The 23,821-nt window shown below is 26.1% G+C and overlaps 1 protein-coding gene across 4 annotated transcripts; it reads left to right on the forward strand.

Moving 5' to 3' along the window:
* The first annotated feature begins 4,041 nt into the window (after positions 1 to 4,041).
* On the forward strand, positions 4,042 to 23,126 carry LOC100165130 (equilibrative nucleoside transporter 1). Of its 4 annotated transcripts, XM_001948557.4 has the most exons (10): positions 4,042 to 4,300; positions 4,368 to 4,518; positions 18,232 to 18,394; positions 18,723 to 18,804; positions 19,158 to 19,297; positions 20,828 to 21,206; positions 21,288 to 21,468; positions 21,541 to 21,662; positions 21,736 to 21,938; positions 22,359 to 23,126. In XM_001948557.4, exons 2-10 carry the CDS (start codon positions 4,389 to 4,391, stop codon positions 22,483 to 22,485), a joined length of 1,527 nt encoding a protein of 508 aa, XP_001948592.1. In that variant the 5' UTR covers positions 4,042 to 4,300; positions 4,368 to 4,388; the 3' UTR covers positions 22,486 to 23,126. The 4 variants fall into 4 exon arrangements, with proteins under 4 accessions (XP_001948592.1, XP_029345037.1, XP_016661792.1 ...); XM_029489177.1 differs by lacking the exons at positions 4,042 to 4,300; positions 4,368 to 4,518 and adding an exon at positions 14,526 to 14,544; XM_016806303.1 differs by lacking the exons at positions 4,042 to 4,300; positions 4,368 to 4,518 and adding an exon at positions 15,613 to 15,802.
* The last annotated feature ends 695 nt before the right edge of the window (positions 23,127 to 23,821 follow it).

Genomic DNA, 23,821 nt, shown 5'->3' on the forward strand with positions numbered 1-23,821 from the left:
TCCGCTCATCAAACTTTGAATATTTATAACTCATAAACTACTCGTCCCGATTTCGATTTTCATGTATCAAAATATTAAGAAAAATATTCTGCTTTGGAATAAAAAATTAAAACCCTATGTTGTCATTCAAAAAAGTAAAAAACTTAAAAAATTATAAGGATAAAAAATATTTAAAAATATAATTTTTTAAGAAAAACGTTGTTTTATAAGCGACTTGAAAGTATGTAAAAAAATATTTTCAAAAAAACTTACACTTTTTGAAATAATGAGTGTTGTTTGATAAAAGAATCACCCTGTATATATATGTCAGACTTTTTTACTCCGGAATTTTTAGTCTTAGGACTTATCTACTGCGGAATTTTTATGCTTAGGACTTTTTTTACCGTTATTCATAAAATATATATTATATAATATAAATACCTTACAATTGTTAACATGAATTATTATCTATCATTATATTTTTAAGTATCAAATATTGTTATATACACTTATGCATGGAAATTATCATTTCAACTATTTCAAGTTTTAAGTTTAAACTATATGATTTATAATTCAAATAGAGGTATCTTAAAAATAACCATTTATAGTTTTTAAAATAAAACAGCATAATATAATATATTATAACATATTAATTATTATGTAGGTAAATAATAGGTGCTATATTAATTAAAGTAAATACGTTTTGTACATTTTTTTGGAAAATTTAAAATAGCTATATTGTTGCTTTTGTATAAGAAATAAAGCTATATAGACGTGTAGAACCAATAATGTAGGTAAAATGTAGGTTGAATAACATTTACCTACTATATCTGTGCGATTACTAAGGTTGACGGCCACCATAAATTGATAAATAATTATTAACTAATGTAATTATTTGCTAGGACTAATATCTTTACTATAATTTAAAATATAGGTTGGTAGTTGGTAGGTATTTTAGTTATTTTAGATAATATGTGTATGCTATGAATTATAGCCTATAGGTATCCACATATTTTGAAGTTTGAACTGTTATCTGTTGACTGAATTTTTGTAGGCAAAATGGTAAAATAGTTGTATTTTATTATATAGAATTTAATACCAAATATTTTCGACCAAATAATATTTACTTACTAATTTTAGATTCTGTGCGGAAAGATGAATGTATTGATTTTATGATATGCGTTTTTTTTGTGTGTCATCAGTCACCTACTTTTTTTCCTTGTGGCATCACTAAATGGGGCCGACTGTTTTTACATATGGCTTAACCCCCACGCAGCCTCGTTTATTAAAATCAATAATTTGTACAACTTTGATATGTCGTCATGGGCCAGGATCTATACTTTCCTCAGCAGCGCTGGTATGTATGCATAGACCATAGAGTCACGAGTATTTACATTCATTAACAATAATGGCACATGTCCCGCCTTATTCCTTCACAGAGATTATTTATAAGTACCTAGTTATGTTGTATTATAGTGTTTTTGGGCCGATCTAAGTCAGTCACCCTAGACATCGAGTTCAGTTGGTCCTCTTCTCAGACCGGCTTATCCAGCCGTCCTAGACTTTCCGTACTGAAATGCCACCTCGGGACCGGCCTAAGCCAGCCACTCTCGATTCCCGTGCGTGACTGACTAGTCATCAGCAGCCTCAGTCGCCTGACGCGTCCACGATAGGGCCCACAAGCGATCGCAGAACTCGGCTCGAAGGCCATCCCAGTTCTGGAAACGGAATAGAGTGTGTTCTGCGGTGTCGGACCCGCAGGAGCAGTGCATGCTGCGTGCGTGCTAGCAGCCCTGCCCATGCAGTGAAGTATTTTGTTGTAGTAACTGTAGTAACTCGAAAAAATAACTGTAGATACAGTAAATTTTCACAAAATGTTTCTATGACCAATTTTCATATAAGATAAAACTTTGAAAAATGTTTACTCTTTTTGAACTATTTATAGGCGATGAGCATGAGAAATTTCAATTTTGTTAGTTTTTATACAATTTATTATTGTCGATAAATAATTTTTGTTATGACAAAAAACTTGAAAATGTAATACAAGCTTCCTCAAAAGTTGTTATTAGTTATAGATTATAGATTATAAAAAAAGTACTTTAACCAAAAAATCTAAAAAAAAATATAAACATAGTTATTTTGTAGTGCCATAAGTACAAATTTGGATGAAATTTTATATTGAAACCAAGAATAACAATTGTAGTTAGGATTTTTGTTGTAATTTAAAAATATTATTCGTGGATATATGAAACTTTTAGAGTACAGTATTATATATTTTTATATACACAATATAATTTTTTTGACAAAAATGAATTTAAACTTACCTTTTTACTAATTCCTAATAGTAAAATAAATTACTTTAATCGCAATAATATCATTATAATTCATAGGTACTTAGTAATACAGTACGCTCAAAATAATTTTTTAGCAACATCCATTACAGTGACCTATTTGTAACATACTCTACAGCAGAGCGACATCCATTTACCTGCATTTTTAAAAATTAAATTGCATTTTTCATAATATGCCTTTTTAGTTTTTTTTCAGGGACCAGTGTCAATTTTTTTTATCAGTTTACAAATAGAAGGGCGTTTTTGGATTACCAATTTTGAAAATCCTTTATTGAAACATCAGTTTGATTATTTGTGCGTTCGATGTTAATTATAGTAGTGTAGTGTGTACTTTCATAGTTTCATGTAATAACTTATTAAGTACCTAATAGTTAAATACAAATTTAACGAATGACATAAAAACTTTTAATTTTCGTATTACACATGAGTAAATGTTTAATTTTGTGGGTTTTGGTATGGTCGGTTGAAGGAGATTAGAACACGAGAGGGCTAATCCACAAAATAATCACTTATATTTTACGTATATTTTTGTAATAAAAAAATGTTTATAGGTAGCATGTTATTCAATTAAATCTTGACTTATTAAAAGTTTATCAATTTTAATAGGTACCAATTTAAATATCAAATGTGTCGTCTCCTTTTTTTTCCGTTGTCTTTTTTTTTCTATTACCAATATTAGTACTTACTACCCATGTCCCATGCCACTACGACTACGACGCTTTATATTGGCACTACTAACTGCAGGGATCTTTTAAACCACTATAGCCAGTCACAAACGTTTATAGTGATAATACCCAATAGTTTATATTGTAATAACGACCAAGTACCTACTAACGTTTCAATTTTCAAATGTCAACTAACAAGTAATAACTAAATAGTAAATAGTAATAATTACACTGGCCGAATCAAAAAATAATTATAAATGTATAACATATATTATGTTCATTGGTCATTAGTCATTTCTCATTACATAATAATATTATAAGCCTACGTAATAAACTTGTAGTGCTGTACCTACAATCTACATACATGGTTGAAATACTTCAACCATGGGTTAATCAATAAATCATAATATTATGTAAAAGTATTATTAACGAAAACATTTTAAATTTATATCGAATTATTGTAGGCATAGACAAGTATACCTAATTTGTGGGTCAATGGATGGTGGAGTGCTAGTGAGTCTAATATATATTCTATGGTCAGTGCCCATTGCCCATTGGGTGACCACTGGCCATCTGCTAAGGTTTATGGATCCATATTCCGTGCTCTGAAATTCTGTTTCTGTAATCAAACTTATCAAACTATGGTTACAAAGTTCAAAGTAGTAAGTGGCTAGGGCCCTTAGTAACCACGTACAACACTAGTCAGTAGTCACTACTCACTACAACGTAGTACTAACATGGTACTAACTAGTAACTACTGTCTACTAAAATTAATTAATCTATTCTGTGCTAAAACTAAATAGTAAATAATATGGCAACTTAATTTGTCATGGTAAATAAATAATAATAATATGTACTATTGTACTATGGGTGATGGGTGATGGGTCCAGATTAACATAGTTCGTTTCCTGGTTTCCAGTCCTGGACGTATGATGAAACGCGATGTCGTTGCCCGTTGGTTCATGGAATAATCAAAAATTAATTTGGAACCCGAACCGTGGTTTGTTTACAATTTAACCTCAACACGTGAAGAAGGTGCCATTTCAACATTTTTTTATCTCCCACTCCGCTTCGTGTTTCAAGATTTAAATTCTAACAAAATAAACGTCATTGTGAAGTTCAAACTCTAACTTCTTAGTCTTAAGTGTAAATACAATGTAGTTATCGATATGAATTACATTTTGTTTTCAAGTACTTGCTACATTTCTACATTAAAATAAATCTGTTCTCTTAGTTCACTAACGACCGTTTAGTGACTAGGTATACCCTGAAGTCTGAATTACTGATTATTATTTTTATTATAAGGTAAAACTTTCATTTTTAATAACAATAAAATAATATATTAATTTATATACACAATTAATTTTAACAGGAACACAGAAAATTTTTAAAAATGAGTTTAAGAACGAATACTAATGATCAACGGTTAAAGACCGGTGGAGAAGATCACTTACTTTTGCAAGAAAATTTAGTAAAAAATGGCAATACTTTACTATCCATGAATTCAACTATGAATTCAAAAGGTTAATATGATTTTTATAGTTATATTTTTTTTATGTTCGTATATTTATTTATAATTATATTTAGAAGAAAAAAATTATTTAAAAAAGTTGTGTAATTCATATTTTGCTGTAGTAGGTAATAGTTAGGACTCTAAAAGTTGTAGGATTTGCATGGTTTTCTGTATGCTTCCTAGCTGCTATTTATAACAGTAATAGGTCAAAATATCCAGTGGTCAAAATACCCAAATTTATCAATTTTTCCAAAAATAAGCGGATTACACTTAACTTTCTAATAAAATTAACTTAAATATCAAATTATTTAACTAGCTCAGTTGTAGCAATAATATCACAAAATATACTCCTTAAACATTATTCAAATACTCAAATAACATAAAATAAAATGTATAGTTAAAATGTAAAATAATTTTTAAGCATTTTGACCCAACGAATAAAATTCTAAAGGTAGAAAAATGTGTAATAAAATAGGGTACTGGTATAGTAAACCCCCGCCAAAATAATATTCTCCCCACCACTCAGATTTAGACAGTTAGTTGACGCCCTCCACTTAAATCTCTCGTGTTTTCAATGTTTTCGATGAATTTGTTTGTCAGAGGAAAAAAATAACGCTGGTCAATACTACCGCAGCAATGGGTATTTGGTGGCATATGTCGTGAGAGCAATTAGTGCTTTGTTGTATGTGTACCCGATCGGTTGGAAAATATGTTATTGCCAAAAATTTGGGAACGTATACGAGTTGGATCGACCATTGTTTATGATTTCTGGCGAGCCTATAATAATATTCAACAAACCGGCCTTTATACTCACTCAACAGTAAACCACAAGTATAAATTTGTGGATCCTACAAATGGACCTCACTCACAGAATGTTGAGAAGATGTTGGGAAGTGCTTAATGAGGCAACAAGAAACGAAGAGGGACTAAGAGAAACTTCCTAGATTCTTATTTGTTAGAGTTTATGTGGCAAAGTAAATTAAACGGCCGTGATCCATTTAATAACATTTTGAGTGACATAGCAGCATTTTGGCCACCTGCATAATTTTTTATTATTTTCTGCATTATTATGTCTTATATGTGAATAATATATATTTTGTATCTATAAATACCGAATTAATGTATGATAAATGATTTAAATCATTTTCTAACTTTTTTTATGGATTATTAAGTTATAATATTATTATAATTAATGATTATTGACTAGAACATCGAAAACACGAGAGATTTAAGTGGCGGGCGTCAACTAAACCTGACTAGCAGAGGTAATATTTTCTTGGCGGGGGTCAACTAGACCAGTACCTAAAATAGAAAGGGATCTAGGGACTAGGAACTAATCCGGTTCCGATATATTTCTATATCTCAACCAATCCACCCCTGAGTTGAGCTTGTATTGTTGTTGAAAGCTATAATAATAATTAAAAATAAATTACAATATATTATATAATATAAGATAATATAACAAAGCTTAGCTCATGGATCGACCCGCAGTAACATTCACACACCTACGATAAAATTAAAATTAAAATGTAATAATATATAATAATAATTGTACTTGAACCTGGAAATTTCTCAAGACTTCATGCCATAATATTATGTATCTTGTCGTTTCGACAAGTGTGAGTGACTATAATAATTTTATCGGATTATTATTTATTAGGTTTTATTATATTGTACCTATTCAGCCATATCGTACATACATTATTACCTATATTTAGTGTCTGGTTTGCAAACTCCGACAAATAACAGTTATTGTTACCTTTAAATCTATAATACATCATTATTGTATTAATAAATGGAAGTAAAAAAATGAAACAAAGGCGGTTTAAAAGCCTTATTAAAGGGCACATGTATACTATAAAATAGTAAGGTATCAAAAAAATGTCAAGGCGCTGCGTAAAATAAAATGTATTAAAATGTCCAGGATAATTACCAACTGTATTGGACTATTCTGAACCACAAATCAACACTTTTGATCATATCCCAAAACACAGGGGAAATCAATGTCACAAAATTTATGAATTAAGTAGGGACATTCCAAATTGTTTAAATGCTATTTCTAATTTTATTAGAAAATATAATACATTTTTCTTTTTTTTAAAAACATTTTTCTAAAATTGTGTAGTTATTTTTTTAGCAAATTATTTGATATTTTATTTTATTGTGTGTATACTGTATTTATAAAAACAAATTCTTTTACATTTTGTTTTATATTATTTGACTAATCAATGTGTGTGCAGTATATTTTGTGATAGTATTTCTATTAACGTAATTTATATAATATATTTATATTTATATTATTATTATATATTAAGTATATTTTTATAATTAAATGATTTGATATTTGAGCTAACTTTATTAAAAAGTAAAGTTGAATGCACTTATTTTTGGAAAAACAGATAATTCTGGATATTTTGACTTAGATTCATTTATAACAGACCAAACTATAAATTAATTTCTTATAAGTAGTAGTACTATTTAAAGTTAATAGGTACAATATTACATGTATTTTATGCTTTTGCAAAACCATTTTGAAAGAATAATATCATTTGCATTTTCAATTAGGTATATCAACATTTTCATAAAAATTATCCACTTAATAATTAACTGTTAAAAATAGAAGTATGCATAATAAATAATATTTTTTATACATACAACAGACCTTTGTCTTCCATACTAGATTCAATATTTGGGATAATTAAAAATTGTATTATACATAGTTTGCCTTCTTTACCTCCTATAACTTTCGAGCTCAAGTAATAAGTATTATGTAACATAAGCGATCAATCTTGTTTTATCATTATGTTTCAAGCATTTATATAATATATTGGCAACTAGTTTATCATTCAAAAAACTAGTATAAAAAAATTAAAATTGAGATTGATTTAAACCTCTTATACAATAAATATTACTCTTTCATTTAAAACTTTGTAAAGCACTTACATATTGTAAATTAGGTATTTATTTAGTTAATATATTAAATATTAATTATAGTAGAGTACTAAGGTGAATTTATGATTTTGAGATGGTATACTTTTATTGAGCTGTTCCTGAATTAATTGCAGACCTCCTGAGGTTTAAACAATAATATGAACATAGATTATAAGGCTTTATTTTTCAATCATAGGCGTGCGCAGACATTAAGTTAGGGGCGTGCCCGTGGAAAATTTGAATTATACATTATACACACATAGACAGAGTATAGTATAGATATTATAAAAAAATAGATCAGAAACAAGTCACATTTTTTATATTATAACTTATTTATTAATTATTATTGGTTACTGGTTAGTATATAATATTTACAGATTCATACATCTATTTTCTAAAGTATTGAACTCATCGATGACAGAATCCAAGTTTATCTCACTTGTCAACTCTTGTTCGGTGAATAGTAACAGTTACAAATCTAATTGTTCCTGTTTCATCGTACTTCTAAGTTTTGATTTTACAATTGTCATTTTGGAAAAGACTTGTTTGCATGTACAACTTGTGACTGGGATAATAGTAAATAATTGTAAGGTTTTATAAAAACAACTGTAGGTAGAAATACTATTAGTTTTCAGCCAATCAAGCCACAAATAAATGGACTCACTAGATATACCATTAGGTTTATCAGATTTTGGCAAATGTTTTAAAAGGTTTATTTCAGTTTTTAGATCTGTACTTGATGTATTTAAGAACTTAGCCAAAACATCAATCATTTCAGGTTTTATTTCCATGTGTAGCAGACTAGCAATGGCTTCAATTAAGCTTAAAGTTTCTTGATTGAATCTTGAATCCATTGCCGATAATAAATCATCAAGTAGTTCATAATAAACCGATATCTTCATTTTATTTAATTTATTTTTTAAAAAAAAATTGAGATTTAGATTTGTTATCAATTTGAGTCGATACTTTTCTACGAATAACGTCTGGAACAATTATTTTATGTTTTTTACATAAAGCAACTGCTTGTTCAAAAATATTTTCAAATTCTTTATTTTCATTTCTCATACTTTTAAGATTTAATGTTAAAGACCGTACATTATCAATTGCCAACAAAAGATTTAATTTTGGTGATTGAAGTACTGAGCTAACTTTTAAAATATGATTTGATATTGGATGCATCATAAACATCGGTGTAGCCCTTTTAAAAGTTAGAAATATTTAACCATATTTTTTTTTATGTATTGTCATGGATGAGGATGACCTGGTGATACCCCAGTTCTCCTGTACTGATAAGCATGTTTGAGACATAGGGCGCTTCGGCCCTTGAAAAATCTCGGGGCAAGCCCTGTGCGCACTCCTATGTTTTCAATTGAGTGGCGTGTTTGTGGGAATGGTGCACTTACTTCCTGACATTTGTCTGTCTGACAACAGTACACCTTTTTATAAATTAACTCTTATGTATTTAATATTATTTATCAATATGGGGGTACCTACAGTTTGTTTCTAAACTATAAAATTACTTTTAGAATTGTGCAAAAATAAACAATAAGGTATAGATGCAAGAATAAACATATTATATTTAAACTCTGAGGGGTACTCTAGATTTTTACTACCCCCCTCCCTCCACCTCTAATTTTTTTACCCAGTACACCATTGGTACAATTATTTAGACAATATAGTTATTTAATGTTAAAATCTTTAAAATATTTGAAAAAATCTATATGTTATAAACTTATCTAAATTATGCATAAAATTATTTCTATGTTTGAGCTATTTTGCATGTTCTTGTTTTCTTTTTAAGATTTTAATTAATAAGTATCATTTATATCACTGCACACATTTATTAGATAAAAGGTATTAATTTAAATATTTAAACATTGAAACATATAAATTACAAATTTAATTTATCATTTTCATAAAAAACTAACTGTGACTTATGATAAGTTTTGAAGGTATAAAAGAATATAGAGATAAGAATAAACTAGTACATTCTTTATGGAGCTAGTAAAGCAAGTATTGTATTAGATAACTATTTATTTGCAAATGTTCTAGTTTTAAAATTATATTGGTTTATAGCAAAGATTGTGTACAGTACTGAAAATATACTTAATTAACATACAATTGTTAAGTAGATGTTCAGACGATGTTCATTTATTGAACTTTCTAAATCTTAATAAAGTACCAATAAATATTCTATAATAATAATTTAAAATAGCTCACAAGAAAATAAAAATAGTTAATTTTTTAATAAAAAAATGTATCACATTAATTTTGTTTAATATATTAGAATATTAGATTCAATAAAATGTTTATATTAGTGATTTTACTATAAATTGATGTAAGCTAGATATTATAAACCACATGAGTGAAACTGATAGAGATGTCAAACATTTTAAACAGTGCATTTTGTGCCAGTGTTATGTATCGTTTTGTAATGTGAATCAATAATCATGATTAATGATTACTAGGGCTCGGAAGTTGATGACCTTAAAATCAATAAAAAAATTACCTAAAAAAAATGCAAAAATGACAACAAAATTCCTTAAAAAATGACCTAAAAAATTGCAAATATTAGTTTTAAACTAACAAAAATACATTTTTTTAAAAATATTTTACTTTATTTTACTGTAAAATTCTATATAAATTTATCAAAGCTTTGAATTGCTCAAAATATGGTAAAAATGTCCTTAAAAAATGAAATAAAATAATAAAATGTAGGTATAATAATATTCACTACAATACGACAAGGACAAATGTAATCGGTAAGATAAAATCGGATAGGTACTAACTTAGTCTGTGGTAATTTCCAAGATTTAAGTTATCGGCATAATGGTCGACAAGAAACAATAAGAAGTGAACTAATGTGAATTCAGTAAAAATGACTAAACATTTGGGAAAATGACCTAAAAATGTCAAAAAATTACTTTAAAAGTAATCAACACAAATAAATGCAATATAAAAATTAGTTATTCAGATTCACATGCTAATAAAATACTTTTATTGCCAGGAGAGCATCGCCTAAAAAGTTCTAAAAAAAAATGCAAAATGCATCAACTTCTTAGCCCTAGATTACTAATACTATAGTGTATAATGATAATAATGTGTTCGTTTATGAACAACTATGTTTCTAAATTATTGTTGTAAATGTATGTGTTTCAACGAGTAAGCATTTTTAAGAGGGTGTTGTACCCATATAATATTATTGACCCTGTCTTACTAATTCATAACATAATATACATTCATAATAATCCTTCAATTAATTGTGTAATAACTGTTATTTTTGATATTAGAGTGATCATATTTTAATGTTGAAGGGAGTTATGAAAGTATTATAAAATACAGTATATTATGATGTTCAGTTCTTTGATTTTTATAAATTAAAATTCCCAGAATAAAATAAATAAGAATATTCTATTACAGAATATGTTATTAAAAATGTTTACTGTCATTAAACAAATTTAAAGAACATTAAAATTAGAAAAATACATAACTTTTTTCAAAAATTTGGTTTTGTGGCAACTTCGAAATAAGAAAAAAAAATATAGTTAAAAAGCTTGTTATTTAAAATTCTAGGTTCCATATTAGTGTGATTATTACAGTAACTAAAAAAATCTGAAAATATATAGTCACAATTATATTATAAGCGTTTGAAGTTGAATTTCAAGGCCCGGATTTATGATTTGTACGCTCCTAGGCTCGTCCTGTGGTGTGGGTCCTATCATCGAGTCTATGAGGGGGTGGGAGGAAAGTCGCTCCTCCAAAAAGGAAGGTTTTAATAATGCTAATATCTATGAGAAAATAAAAATAATGGACATACTGCAGTGTACAATTTACCTTATACCATTGATTTTAAATATTTGTATTAATTACATATATAAAATAAATATATTAAAGAACATAACATAACTTAAAAATTATTGAGTAATGGTTGAGTAATTGAGACACTGTTTTTTAAAACTTATTATTTTATTCATACTTCTGTAGTTTTTGACGCTGAGAATGGTGATGCAATCAAGATATGGGAGGGGATTGTGCTTATTTTCAGTTATGGAATTTTGTCTACAACAATTGGCCCAATTTTTTTGGATGCCATCGTTTTTAATTTTGAAATCGTTGAAATTGTTGATTTTCAACAAAAAAAAAAGGTGGGGAAGTTGGTATCGCTCTGTTGTACAGTAGGTCACTGAAATGGATAGTGTTAGGGATGGCCGCTATGGCGTACGAAACGCGTCGAAAAACGTGTATATCCCCGGCCTTAGGGTTGATGTGGTCCCTACGACTCTACATGGCGCTTTATCTTTAAATGTATACTCATTAGTAATTTCTATGTAGGATTTGGAACTTACATAGTTGCATTTGTATTATTGTAAGAACTGAGAGATTATTTTACGTATGATTTAGGTACATTTGTTTTGTGTAGAGGTGAAATTAAATACGAAGTTTTACTTAGCATATTATTTCATTATAATATTCTAAAAAAAAGTATTTTTGATAAATTTAAGCATTTTTAACAATTATTATTATCATATTAAGGCATATTTTCATATAAATATACGCAAAATACATTTTTCCTTATATTTTAAGCTACATATTTTAGAGTATTTTCAGTAATTTTAATTACATTTTCGCATGATGGATAACTAAATAGTTATTTCAAACATTTGTTGTGCAATAATTTCCAAATCCTATTCAATAAAATGTTTTTTTAATTTTGAGTTTATTAAATATTTTATAAAATTCATAATTACTTATTTCATATTTGTGCCTAAATACTTATTAGTAATTACTAATTATACTTATATTCATAAATGCATGTCTACAGACTAAAATTAATGTATAGTTAAATTATTAGGTACGTGGCTTTAAAATTATAACATATCCCCAAACCCAACTATGTTTTAATAGTTTTGTAAACAATAAACTATTCTAAGTAAGTATTCATTAATTTATATCTCGCGTTTTTTGTATTTTTTTTAACGTGATTATCAATCTCTTTTGACTCGTACATATTTGTTACCTAGATTAGATCAGGTCGTCTTACATTTTTAAAATAAGTTATGTTATTGGTTTATCACTTATCACTTGTCAGCAAAAATTATCACAGCTGATTTTACTTTATTACCTTTTATTTTTATCTACCCCGTTATTGTCGGACGATATTTACAACAATAAAAATTGATACTGAAAACTGAACTGAATTATAAATGTATATCTGCTACTCTGCTATAATTAATTCATTTAAAAATCCTACCGAATTTTGAACTGCTGTAATATTTACAATATTATACTACTCACGTATAGATAGATCGTTAATATACATGTATTTTGTATATTAATATGTACGAATGAACGATGTACCTATTATGAAATATGACCTGGCGTCATATTATGTAATATGGCATATTATTCAAACAGTTATCGATCATAAAGAAACTATTTTTATAAAACACAAAATGATTTCTTATCCAAGTTGAGGGACTCTTCAATAGTTCTCAATGTATAAAATCTCCTATAAATTATAAGACTAGTTCTATAGTAATTGTTTAAATATTTTTTTTATCCAACATGCAACTTGCTTCTACAGTAATTTTAATTTTGGAGTAAGTAAATACTATTTAGCTTACTTAACAAGTTCAACAATGGGCTTGGACGTGTTGTGTTGTTACTTGTTATACAGTTATGTTTTTTAATATAATTATTAGTTATACTTACACATTATAAATGTATTATATATGCACATTATACACATTACAACTATGTATTATTTTTGTTTCTATATATATATTACAAACAGAATTAAATAAAATACATTTCTAGTGGATAAATTTACGTTGTTAATTCTAAAAGATTTTTTAAAAAAGTTTTTCTATATTATGCTACATCGGATCCATTAAAATTTAAAATGTCCTTCAATGTATAGTATAATGATACAAAGAAATATTATTTTATAACATTTTTGGGGACCCTTTCGTGATGAGTGATGACTGATGACAAGAAATAATGTAACTAAAATTGTATAGACATATATTGGTATTAAACGGTATGATGTATGTATACCATATAGTCCATAATACGATTACTCTGATATAGAATAATGGAATTTAAGTGTTTTCAGTAACTGATGTCTGATGTCTGGTTTTTTTTAGTTTTTTATACAAGTGTTCTTCGGATAAAATCTGTGTATCAAAAAAAGATAACCATGATAATTTGCTTATAATTACTTTAGCCAAGTCGACGGTTGTTCGTTTAGGTTTCGATGTATACAATTATTTTAGGCTTTTTCAAGAATACAGCACATAATATTTAAAATATATTATGTCATGACATTTCACAATAGGACATATTGTAATATGTATATTGTATTAGCTTACTATAGTTAGTATTTACTGCTATATAAATTCGAAGTCACTCAATTTCGTATGGTTGTCGATAATAAGTTGGGTTAATGGTTTTTCAAAAATTCGCCTAGGCGCCTACTTATATATTTTTCAGTACACACATTAAACATCATAAGCCATAACACGTGTGTAACGTTATAAGTACAAGATACATTTTATTTTCTTATCTAGATGGAAAAGAAACCGGATTCGTCGTTTAATCATTATTGATATTCGAGGTTGATAATGCAGTTTCTATGTTACCTTCCTATTTAGAATTCCAGTCATAATCAAGGTTGACAATTGTTAACTACATTAAATTGTCTAAATTATATTTTTCTAAGAACTTTACCAACACTTTCTTTTTTATCTTTTTTTTATCAATCAAATTTGTGTTCTTCGGTTTGATAACGTTTTTTAGGTATGTATATTATTTAATTTTTATGCTTATTTACCTTGCGTTAATTATATCCTAATTTCTGGAGGGTTTTGTTGGTGATATTTAAAAAAATAAATATACAGGTTGTCAGGTTACAACATGTATTGCTAATGGAATTATAAGTTGTTAGGTGACAATCATTATACTTTACTGCTTTCTACGAGTCAGATGTATCAGCGTGTAAATAACCAAAATATGTATAGTAGTATATTTCTACAAAATAAATCAGTGTGTTTTTTGCTTTATGTTTTGAATAAAAACTTGTCTGCATTTTTCTAAAATATGTGAAGTGAGTAATTATTATAAATGTTTTTAATTAAATTAGTATTAGGTAGTATACAATATATAAAACAAGATTTTTACTATCCATTAAGGCAATAAGGCATTTTGGTATAACGTATTTTATAGTCTAACTTTTTTAATGACGAAATTAAAACATATGGTTATACTTGCTAATTATAATACGCGGTGATCCATTTGATATAAGACACTGATATTTTCTAAAAATATTATCTAAGATTTATAAAAATTTTTTTTTCATAAATCCGTTAAAACAAAATTTTTCTTTAAAATTTTTTTTTATTTTACTTTTTTAATAACAATATGCATTTTTTTATTTCATATTCTGAAACTGAATATTATTTAGCGTGTTTTGATGTATAAAAATCAAATTTCGGACAAGTAGTTTATTAATTATAAACTTATAATATTTATTTCAAATTAAGGTCAGGAGAGTCTTATTATTTGTAGTAATTACCTAAATGCATTATAACAATAATAAATTAATAAAAATATATATTTTATAGTTTTAGTTAAATTTAATTAAAAGGTGTAATTATTTATTTTATGTAAATTATTTTGTTTCATTTCGTAATTAATACATTATTTACCTAAAAAAAAATATAACTTAATTTAAAACAAATTATGTAGATTTTTTACGTATTTAATATTATTATTATACAACGGGGATTTTTATGTATTTTAATCAAGCCAAGTAATAGATTTCTTATGAAATTAAAAACCATAGGAATACGTTTAGGTCAATCCAATTTGGTATCAAAACTTAATATATTAGAATATTACTCTATATTGTATGAGCAATATAAATTAAGAGTTTCGTTGTGACGGTAATTTTCGGATAAAATTATTGTATTCTATATTATGTAATAATAATGAAAATTGAAACTCGTTTATTTATTTATCAATAATCAGCTACGCATTTATAAATCACAAATTATATTAAATATTATTTTCTTGTTGTAAGTTAGTAATAGTTACGTATTTGTAGAGCCGGTAGACGGTCAACAATAAATTAAATTATATCTTTATCAACGCTTACATTTAATATATATAAATGCCGCCTTCACTTATTAGTCAATACAATTGCGATCGAGTTAGTTTAGTTTCATTTGAAGTTGTAACGGCAGAAGATACACGTGTAATCTGGAAAAACAATACATTTATCCGTTCCGGTTCAAGATAGTGTTGTTTTATTTATTTTTAAATTAAGTGGTAATACTGTTTTTTTTTAACTTCAGTTAAAAATCGTGAGTAGCTTGTATTCTTTTTTAGTAAATTATGAATAGCATTTAATCTATATACTACTGGTTGATAATTTTTTTTAACAGTAAACACAAATTATCTGTGAATATATTATTTTTACATTCTTAAGTATTTTTCTTCATTCTTTTCTCTAAAACATTTTAAAATATATATATATATTCATAATCATTATTCTGTCTTTTGAATGATAAACATACATTTTTCATTTAATTTACCTAAGCTGAAAATGTATATACCTGTAAACCGAATAAAAGTAACTATTTATTTAAATATTCATAATAATGTATTTATACATTTTGAAGTTTAGATGGTAGAGTGCAGTGGAATAGCATCATATGAACATTGGATAATAAACCTCAACGAAACATTTAATATTAATAAAGTTTTAACTAATTATAACTACTCGTTTTATAAATCTAAATTCTCACAAAATTATTCTGCTTGACTGCTTAGGAATATTAAATTAAGTCGTTCTGAAAAGGTACATTACAAATATAAAATATGATTTTTGTCGAACGTCAATATTTATTAAGAATTGAGATAATGAGTGTTTACTGTTTGAAAGAATCACTCTGTATACACCCTACAATACCAGTTTATAACTTATACAAAAGTCGCTATATCCGCCTATCGAACTATTCGAACCTAACTGTACATAGGTGATAGGTATTATTATTATTGCAACAAATATAAATTGTATTGGTTCAAATTAGTATTTCATAATTTGTAGGTATTGTTCTAAGAATTTAATATTGTATTACCTAGATCATGATAAAAATATTTAGGTATGTCTGCAATAAGTTTTATCACGTTTCTGCGCATCTGGTACAAATATGAATGCGTGTTTTATGATTTGAATAATGGGACTTGCACGTGCGTAAGCCGCCTACAAAAAATGAGCGTTGATTTCCTTACATACCTTTAGGCATTAAACATTATTTAGTCATAATCAAGTTAACAAACATTTTAAAAATATCAATATGTTAAAAAAAATAGTATATTAATACTTTTTGAGTACTAGGAAACTCGTAACGGTTCAAACCTCTCGGAAAATTGCAAAGTGAATCAAAATCTTTTATTGTCCTATAATTTATTTGGCACAATAATTATTTCTAAATATCGTTTTTAACCATGATAAATCAATGTTTAAATTTTAAATAGCTAGAAACAAATTAAATACCTAATTGCTTCGTAATTCTGCGTAGCATGTAAAACCCTTTAAATAGTTATTATTAAATCTTAACTTAATTTCGTACATTTTCTGTGTTTTTAATTACTTTTAAAAATAATCCAGAATATAGTCTGGTTTTATTTGAATAATAAAATGAACGTGTAAAATCGTTAAAGTATTAAGTAAAATGTGATAATTATTTGAATTGGAATACGAGTGCTTAACAATGTGAAGCGCTGTGGTTTTATAAAACTATGTGATTGAGAACCAGATTGACCCTTAATTGAATTCCACATTCCAGACAATATCCCTCCTCAATAAATTCTTTTCAAGCGTGGTGACCTTCAACATATATAGCTTTATACTCACTTTTTGTTTGGTTATAATATTTTTGATTTAACACGATGCCCCTGTAGTTGCGTTTTGTTTGATTCAGTGTTATTATTTTTTGTAAGTATAAACATTTTTAATAACAAATAATAACGGATATAAAATGTATTAAGCTTAAATATTATGATTTGGCAAAGACATAATATTATTTTAAAATTATTTCACATTTTAACAAGTAAAAAAAACAACAAAAAGTAACACCACTAGATACTAACATCAATTAACAATATTTATTTCTCATTTGTAATTTATAATACATTTTTATTTTTGAAAGTTAAAACAAATATTTGTATAATTCGTTTTTAAATATTAATATTTTAAGTCCGGTACAACTTTATACTTATATAATATAATAATAATTATACTTTTTTGTGAATTTGTGAATATATTCCCAGGTAAACTATTAAACTTTTGAGTCTTAATTGAATTAGTAATATGTTTGCTAACTTCATAATATTAAATTACATAACATTACACTTAAATATTTAATTCCCAAAAATGGCCTAAGGTTGCTTGTGATATTTGTTTATTACTTTCAAGAATAAAAATGTATTATAAATTATTTTAAATGAATCAATGCCCAAAAAATGTATGAGATACTTACAAAGATACATTAAATATTTTGGAAATAATAATTATGTTATATTAATACTGCAATGTATATTTTGTCATTTTAGTTTATTTTAAACAATTTACATTGAGGTAAAGACCTAGTAATATTATAATGTATACCATATATTTGATAATATATTGTTTAATCAGTAAAGCAATAATAACCATGTATTTTTATTTCTATAAATTAATTATCTCGTTTATTCTTTTTACTTATGCAAATTGTGCATTTTTTTTTAGTGCAACCAACTCAACATAATTCATTTACAAGTGTTGCTTCTGAGCAAGTACCAGTACGTTTGACTCCTGCTTGGGAAGAAAATAATTTACCGAACGACGAACTTAATTTTAAAACATTCAGCATGGATGACGCTGTATTAGAGACTGACCCTCCAAAAGACAGGTGATATAAAATTTACATATACCTGTGACATTTCTATTGACATTGTGAATGTACATAATTGTTTATTATGTAATTTAGTATTTATCATCTTACTCATTAAAAATAGTCATGATACTTTCTAAACTTAAGTAAATTCGTAGAAACTTTTTATTTTAGATTCTGATTAAACTTAATACTGATATTAAAATTCTATTTATAAATAATAAATAAACATTTATAAAATTAAACTTGTCGCTATACTGTTTTTATAAATTTAGATGATAATATACATATAATATATAAATTAATAATAATAATAATATTGTTTATTTCCTATTTATTGTTCTAGATGGAATATTGTGTATTTGATCTTAGTTTTACACGGAATAGGAATATTAATGCCTTGGAATATGTTTATAAATGCAAAATCTGTGAGTAGAAATTCAATACTAAAATTAAAAGTGTATTATTATGTTTGAAAAATTGAAATACTGGTGTGCATTAAAAATGTGATTAACTTAATTGTTAATAAAAAGTGCTAGTTGGTGGTTAAGGGACTGTTAAATTGTTTAAGGGGTTTCTAAACATTTAATAGCTTTTTTAGCAACCCAGTACTATTATATATAATACATTTTTATTAACTCTTATGCTTGGTTGCATAAAGGTTAATAGTTTCTAATAAACTTAAAAAAAATGTTATTTTTTTTAATATAAAACATTTTTAAAACTTCCAATGAAAAATTTTAATTAGTATTACTTACAAAGATATTTTTTTTTTTTTTAGTATTTTGTGGATTACAAGTTGGGGAGTGATTATTTAGGTCAATATTTGCATTATGCATCTATTTTCATGGCTTACTTGACTATTGGCTCACAGCTACCTAGCCTTCTATTCAATTGGCTCAATATATTTTGTCCAATAGGGTAAGATTAAATGTACATATTAATAATATTATGTCAGAGAGGTCCTAATAAATAATATTATTAATTATAAAAATGGCAGTATTGATTATGTGTAATGTAGTTGGCAAATAGCCAGAGGTTATCATTTTATATTATTTTAACATTTAATGTAGATAAAACAAATAGTTAAAGAAAAATTAATTAATTAATTAAAAATAAATATGGTTAGGTTAGGTTCAATCAAATCTTAGATATAACTTTTAATTAAAATATTTACAATGTCTAAACACTTATATATTGTTATAGTAATTTAACAAATTAAAATAATTATTCGATAATAATAATATTTAAACACTTAACATTAAAAAAGGTTAAACTGCTATCAGGTATAGCCAGTATCTTAGATACAAGTTTTATTTATATTCTTTACTCTATGATATAACCCTATAGAGCAGCGTCTCCACTAGGAATTTGGAAAGGCTCAAATAATATTTTTGAAAATTATTTGCTACTCGTACGCAGTAAATTTAAATTTGTGCATAATATTAACCGAAAGCATATTTTTTCCGGATGTAATGATTCCTAGTTCCTAGATACATTTTGAATGACAATAATTGTAAGTTATAAGAATTAAAAAAATATTATGTTCTTATCTCAAGTGTAAAATGTTGGATTTTAGTATGTAAAATTCAGGTTTTATGCGGGCCGCACAAAATTTGTTAAAGGTTAGTTGGGACCGCTGCTATGGAGTATAGACTAACATCCAATCAATTGCCTTTTTTAAGATAAATGATCTAATTCGTAATGTGTATTTGTTCATATTTAAAATGTATTTAAAACTCGTACTACACCAATTTTCAGTAGTTGTAATGACTAGGTTAGGTTAGCAAACCACCAAAAAAGTATTAATATTATATTAAAATGAATGTTATGTATAAAATAAGAAATAATTAAAAATAATATTATAAAACTGAAAATAACAAATTACAATAATTTATCAAATATGTGTACAATTAAACTTCTCAATAAATCAGGAATAAAATTAAATATTCATTATACAGATTGTAACAGAAAGAACTGACAAAAAAAAAAAAAAAAAAATTATACTAATTAAACGAATGACAAAAATTGATAAAATTATAGGATTAGTAAATAGTTTTAGAAATATACTCATGTTAGCAAATTTCCCAAAATAATATTTTTAAAAAAGTTATTGCGTTCCTAATTAATTTAATCAAAAAAATATTAATATTTAAAAAAATTCTAAAAATAAACTACTTGATTTAGATAAATGTTTCTACCATCCAAATCGTTCTTATAATCAGATTCACAAATTGGCTATTTTAAATTTATTCAAAAAAAATTTAATTTAATTTTCGGTATTAAAAAATAAAATACCTTTTTTTATTCCACATGTAGTGCAAGTGGCTATAAATATATATATATAAAAAAAAAATTTTAAATATTGATTAGCACAAAAGTTATTCCAAAAGTCAGTTCTATCTGTTACACTCTATATGTATAGCAAATTGTTAATAATTTTATTTACAGCGGAAAATTGACAACTCGAATTGTATGGTCTATTCTTACCGAGGTGCTTTGTTTTGTTTTTACTGTTGCATTGGTCATGATTAATACCTCTCAAATGCCAGCTTTATTTTTCTGGTCAACTCTGGGCAGTATAGTATTATTAAATATGGCAAATGGTATTTACAATAATTCAGTTTTTGGAATGGCAGCTAAACTCCCTACAAAATATATTGGTGCTGTAGTACTTGGTACAAATTTAAGTGGTACATTTACATCTATCGCAAACATTGCATCAATTTCAATTACTCCAGATGCTCGAACTGCTGCTATATATTATTTTACCACCGCACTTTTTGTGTTGCTTGCCTGTTTTGATACATATTTTGCATTGCCATTAAATGTAAGTAATTTATACTTTTGAGTATGAATAATGAATATTCTATCAAAATACATTTATTTAATTGTGTATGTATGCTTGTAGAGATTTTATAAGTATCATGAACTCATTTATCAACGACAAATTGAAAATCAAGATTCTAAACAAGGTGGAGAAGATGATAAAATTCCTTATTGGCGTATTTTTAAACAAGCCAGTCCACAGTTAATTAATGTATTTTTTGTATTCTTTGTTACTCTTACAATATTTCCAGCGGTTCATTCAGGTATAATATAATTTATTAAACAAACTATAGTATATAATTACTTGCAATTGTGTAACTACTTCTATGATATAGATATTAAAACATCAAATAAAGATTTTATTTTTGGAGATACATATTATACCAGTGTAATGTGTTTTTTGACATTCAATGTATGCGCACTTATTGGAACATATCTTTCTACATTGGTTTCATGGGTAAATATTAATTACATTTTTCCTAAATAGTTAATTAAATTAAATTAAATATTATTCATTTATTTCATTTTAGCCAAAGCCAAAATGGCTTTTTATTCCTGTGGTGCTGAGAGTTATTCTTATTCCATTATTTTTGGTTTGTAATTACCACCCAATTGGTGTTACAAGAGTAATGCCAGTACTAATAGAAAATGATTATGTATTTTGGGCATTAGGAGCAATCCTTGGATTATCTAGTGGTTATTACAGTTCTGTAGCGATGATGTATACTCCAAGGTAAAAATAATTGCTATATTACTTAACTATATTTAAATTAAACAATATTTGTCTTTTAGTATTGACTAAATTTCAATTAATTAAAAATATTACATAACTAATAATACAGGTTCAGTATCAGCAGGTTATTTTTTTTTAAAAAATGTATTCACATGTTAGATTCTCAGTTGTGATGAATGTCTGTTGTCTATAGATATAGTTAACCACTTATTTTTATATTAATTTCACAAGCCTTTGAAATAGCAATTGATGGACGATTGTATAACAATCTGCTATACCTTATGATGAAGGCCTTGATTTGGCCGTATAGAGCCTCACTTTTTAAGACCTATTTTATTTTAATACAACTCCCATTAAAAGTTCCATCACCTGCATTACATAAATAATAATTATATACTAATAAAATATGGTTACTTTTAGCTGTGTTGAACCAAGGTACAGTGGCGTTGCCGGTATGTTTGGAGCTGCTATGCTGCTCACTGGCATTTGTAGTGGGATACTCTTCGGAATGATAACACCATTTATTGTACAACACGTATCAATATAAAAATATATTAAAATGTTTAAAAACTTTTTCATATTTAATAATAGACCTATTTTTATGCATATTGTATTTTAACAAATCAGACATTGATAATAAGTATGTTAATTTGGTATAGATACAGGCGCAGATCAAAATAACTTTTATAGGAATGGAGCTAAAACGTACAGCCCAATAGGCAATATTATTTATACCTACCTATTATATACTTTTCTTATCGTCCATAATAATTTTAAATATTTAAGTAATAATTTTTAGTTAATGTTGTTTTGAGTTGTCATAATTTTGAAGATATACGCCTGTAAATAGGTGTCACAGAAATGTTAACTGAATGAAAAATTAAAGATTTAATATGAAGCCCTGTGATAGGATAAATCTTTAATCTTTTGTTCATTACTTTTTCTTAGACAACCCGTATTAGTTGCTCAATTATTGTACATTAAGTATCATATTTCATTTATAACATAATATAATGATTTGAGCAAGTAAAATTGCAATAATCATATTATAAAAGTGTTTAACTTCGCAAAAACCTAGTACCTAGAATATATACATAAGACTAAAACAAAAACGTTTGTATTGTATTTAGAGTAAAATATTTTCTATACACATAGCTGATATTAAAATTAAAACGTTATACTTTTTTTTTCCATGAACTCCTTATTTTAATTAAAGTATTTTATAATATTATTTTTATTATTATAAAGTATCTTCAATTATTAAAGTTATAAAAAAACATTTAAAAATTAGTTTTAATTTTAATACCTTCTATAAAGAAGTATTTTGTATTAGTTTACATACAATTTTTTTTATCAGATTTGTACATACATAAAATTATTATTGGAATAAATAATTACTATTCATCATAGACCACAATAGAATTATAATAAAGTTATTCAGTTATTTATTCATAATGAATATTTTTGTAAGTATTATAAATAATAAAAAATCTTAATTATTTTGCATTTTTTGATGCAAGTTAGTTTATTATTAAATCCAATATCATTGTTTAACTGTTTTATAAATCATAACACCAAATTGTGTTAACTTAATTTTTAATAATATTATGGTTTATGTTAAAAATATAAGTATAATTTATGTGCTGTATTAGAAATTAGTTTTGCTTAGATCAATAACTTAATCAGTAAACTTATACTATACATTTATAATTTAGTACTTTTAGTGATTGTCTAATGTGTATTATGATACCAATGATCCTATATAAAAAAAAATGTAAAATGCATTATATAGAAAACATTAAATAAAAACTTAAGCCCGTTGTGATTCAAATTGTATTTCGTGAATAAACTAATATAACATTGCTTTATTACTTCAAATATAT

This window comes from Acyrthosiphon pisum, chromosome A2 (assembly GCF_005508785.2).
Source record: "Acyrthosiphon pisum isolate AL4f chromosome A2, pea_aphid_22Mar2018_4r6ur, whole genome shotgun sequence".
In the NCBI taxonomy this organism is placed as follows: domain Eukaryota; kingdom Metazoa; phylum Arthropoda; class Insecta; order Hemiptera; family Aphididae; genus Acyrthosiphon; species Acyrthosiphon pisum.